At 36.3% G+C, this 3,289-nt stretch overlaps 1 protein-coding gene across 1 annotated transcript in view; it reads right to left on the reverse strand.

Moving 5' to 3' along the window:
* Positions 1–3,289, reverse strand: part of LOC107738091 (circularly permutated Ras protein 1-like) — a 15,173-nt gene that overhangs the window by 7,143 nt on the left and 4,741 nt on the right. Inside the window, exons 4-10 of the mRNA XM_016549765.1 lie at positions 2,610–2,702; positions 2,370–2,456; positions 2,187–2,284; positions 1,911–2,111; positions 1,771–1,821; positions 1,587–1,676; positions 256–407 (exon numbers count right to left, since the gene is read on the reverse strand). Of these exons, the coding sequence (XP_016405251.1) occupies positions 256–407; positions 1,587–1,676; positions 1,771–1,821; positions 1,911–2,111; positions 2,187–2,284; positions 2,370–2,456; positions 2,610–2,702 (772 nt within the window). The remainder of the gene's footprint in view (positions 1–255; positions 408–1,586; positions 1,677–1,770; positions 1,822–1,910; positions 2,112–2,186; positions 2,285–2,369; positions 2,457–2,609; positions 2,703–3,289) is intronic.

Below are 3,289 nucleotides of genomic sequence, written 5' to 3' on the forward strand. Positions count from 1 at the left end.
CATCATATGAGCCCTTTAACAGGATATAATGGTTTCATAAAGCTGTGGATCTTTAAACAACAATTCAGACAGTTTACCAACTGACAGAAGCACAAAACACGAAATCAGACAGCCAAGCAGAAAGAAGCTCATTGACAAGCCTACAAAATACTGCCTGCTCACACACACATATGCAAACACAGAAAAAATACAGACAAGATGACGTGACCTTTGACAGATATACATACAATAAAAGCCTGAGAATGTGCCACTCACTCTTTGATTTTCTGGGTGAGAGGTTGGATTGTCTCTGCAATGCAGTGAGGGGTGCTGTAGTTCTCACCCTCCTTCTTCAGATAGTCATAGTCCAGCAGTGCCCAGTCTCTCAGAGTGAGAGGAACCTTTGTGCCATCACCATATACTGTCACCTAAAAACCACAAACACAACTGTTCATGCTTTTCTGAACTGTAATCTATTCACGTGACAGTAAAATATGCTGCTATTCTTTACCTCTGTATCTAGTTCTCTGAAATGGCTTTTAATTTGCTAAACTTAGTAGTTTCACATGCTTCTTAGTTCCTTCATAGTGAATTTTGGTTTCCACAAACCAGAAGCCACATGCTTTTCAAAACCAAAACAAGAATGGGAAATGCTCAGTCATCACAGCTTGTCATCACATGTCAGTAGGTTTTATAGGTCTGTTGAATTTTGGCTTCACAAGTATGTAGTCCTTCCTCATTTATGTGATTCTTACATTGTATGATTTACAGGGAACATTCAGCCTGGTTCCGTGTCGCCAAAATCTACCAGCATAAACTCTGGACCACAGAGCTGCTTATTCTGACAAAGAATAACCCACTTAGACAGGAAGAGACCACCTGACCGGCTTGTAAATTGACCAACCACAGTTTTTAGTGTTGTTTAGCCACTAACCTATTCAAAATATATTATACCGGGTGTATTCAAACTTTTTTGAAGCTACCCTACATATAATATAAAAGCAGCTCTATATTTTCATGTTTAAAGACATTTACAACAAGTGAGAAAAAGCATGTATATTATAAAGACAACATGTTGGAAGTTAAAAATAAATACATTGCACATAAGGCAAAGCAAATATTCAAATTCTTTGTATTAAGTTTATCTTTTTTCTTCCTAACATTGGAATAATCTTGTGCAGTATAAACATGAGAGAAACATTTTTAAATAAACTCTAATGTGAATGTATAGTGCTGTTCACAATAAATATGTTTCCAGTAAAATTACATCTAACAATTCCATTATACATAATAATGTATACATAATATATAAAAATAAAAAAATATTTTTTCTCTCACATTTTCCCCAGACCCCACATTTCTGTATTACACCACAATAATTGCATGGCATTGCAAAAACAATAAAATAATAGTGCGGCAGATTTTGCAAACAAATGTACAGAAAAAATAGAGGAAAATGTTTATAATCTTTGTTATCAGAACTGGTAATAATAAACGGTTTGTGCACATCAAGTTCAAAAAAGCCTAAAATTTACTTGATGCCATTACAGCATCTCCTCTCGTTCTGCTTTTCTGGCTCACTCCTTTTTCCCCATAAGTATCTTTACCTCATTGTTAAACGTCACCAGTGCCACTCTTCGGTGAGGTGAGGTTTTCTGCAGGGAGGTCAGCACCATCTGAAGAGCTTCTTGGACTCCCTGAATCCCAAAAATGGGAGTATAACTTCAAATGTATTGTGCCTGTTTATACAAGCAAAAATAATTTTATTTAAAGTCAAAAGTCACCTCTCACCTGCAGTCGAGAAACATATGTGGGTGATCGTGTGCTGTTACCGGGAGAGATCTGAGAGAAAAATATATTTAATGTGAACAAGTGAGGGTGTTAAAAACAAAATAACAGCTCTGGATGTCTGTAATGAAAGTGATCGGCACCTCAGAAGTGACGCTCATACTTCCGGAAATGTCCACGCACAGGACAATAAGCATGTCGTCTAGATTCTCATAATCTGTGTCCTCATCATCGTCCAAGTAAAGTATATCCCTGCCTGGAGGATTGCGCAAAGGAAACCGGCCACCCTTCAGTGTAGTCTGGGGGTAAACGTTCTCCTTCCCACAAAACTCACAGCTCCATATCTAGAAAAAAGGGACAGGAAACAACAGTAAGTGTCATATAAACACAGTGGTTTTGCACCTGTTGGTATAACTTACTATAGTTTTCTGGTGTGTCTCTGGGCTGCTTGCTGAGGACATGATGGCATTGCATTTCCCACAACGCACTGGTTTCTGGCTGCTCTGTATAGCAGATGCTAAGGAGATAGTAAGTGAGCTGAACAGATGTAACATTTAGGAAGATCATGCTGTCAAAAAATATTGTTTAGCAGTTTAGCACACCTTTACCAATGTCCACGAGGCTTCCCACTTTTAGCGACACTACATTTACATTAGCTTTAAGTCGAGTCATTCCATTATTTTCCAGACCTGAGAAAGAGAGTGAAGGAGGGTGAGGGTGAACTCATTGAACCTGTTTATTGTCAAACATCATAGTATTTTCAGTGTATCGCTTCAGTTTAAGCATAACTAATATTTTCTGTGCTTTTTCGTGTTATGAAGGGAGTGTGAATGACTTCTCACCTCTCGGTGGTAATGGTGGTGGGAGTGCGCTACAGAGAGTTTCTCTCCTTTGTATGTTACGGGGCGGTACAGGTGGTGGAGCCATCAATGGAGCTGTAAAAAAAAAAAAAAAAAAAAAATGAAGTAAATAAATGATAAAAATAATAACATTTTCTTATACAAATTAAAAAAAATAGTTTTTTTAAGTTTGTCATTAAGATTTTTTTAAAAGAAATGTAACATTTATTCAGCAAGGATGCATTCAATTAATCAAAAGTGACAGTAAAGTCATTTACAATTTTACCAAAGATTTTCGTTCTAAATAAATGCTGTTTTTAAACAAATTATTATTAAGTACTAAATCAGCATATAAGAATGATTCCTGAAGGATCATGTTACACTAAAGCCTGGGGTAACTGCTGTTGAAAATTCAGCTTTGCATCACAGGAAAAATTTGAGAGTCAGAGTAGCTTTATTGTCATTCCAGCTCTATACAGTTAGCATACAGTGAAACGAGACAGCGTTTCTCCAGGACCAAGGTGCTACATAGACAAAAACACAGAACTACAAAGAAACTAAACTGGACATAATTAAATTATATTAAATAGGCTAAGTAAAAAGTTAAATAAGAACTAAGAAGACTATATATATATATAAAAAGTACTAAGAGAAAAAAGAGCTGACTATAAAATAAGAACTGT

Source organism: Sinocyclocheilus rhinocerous, unplaced genomic scaffold, assembly GCF_001515625.1.
Source record: "Sinocyclocheilus rhinocerous isolate Xijiao unplaced genomic scaffold, SAMN03320098_v1.1 scaffold494, whole genome shotgun sequence".
NCBI classification, from domain to species: domain Eukaryota; kingdom Metazoa; phylum Chordata; class Actinopteri; order Cypriniformes; family Cyprinidae; genus Sinocyclocheilus; species Sinocyclocheilus rhinocerous.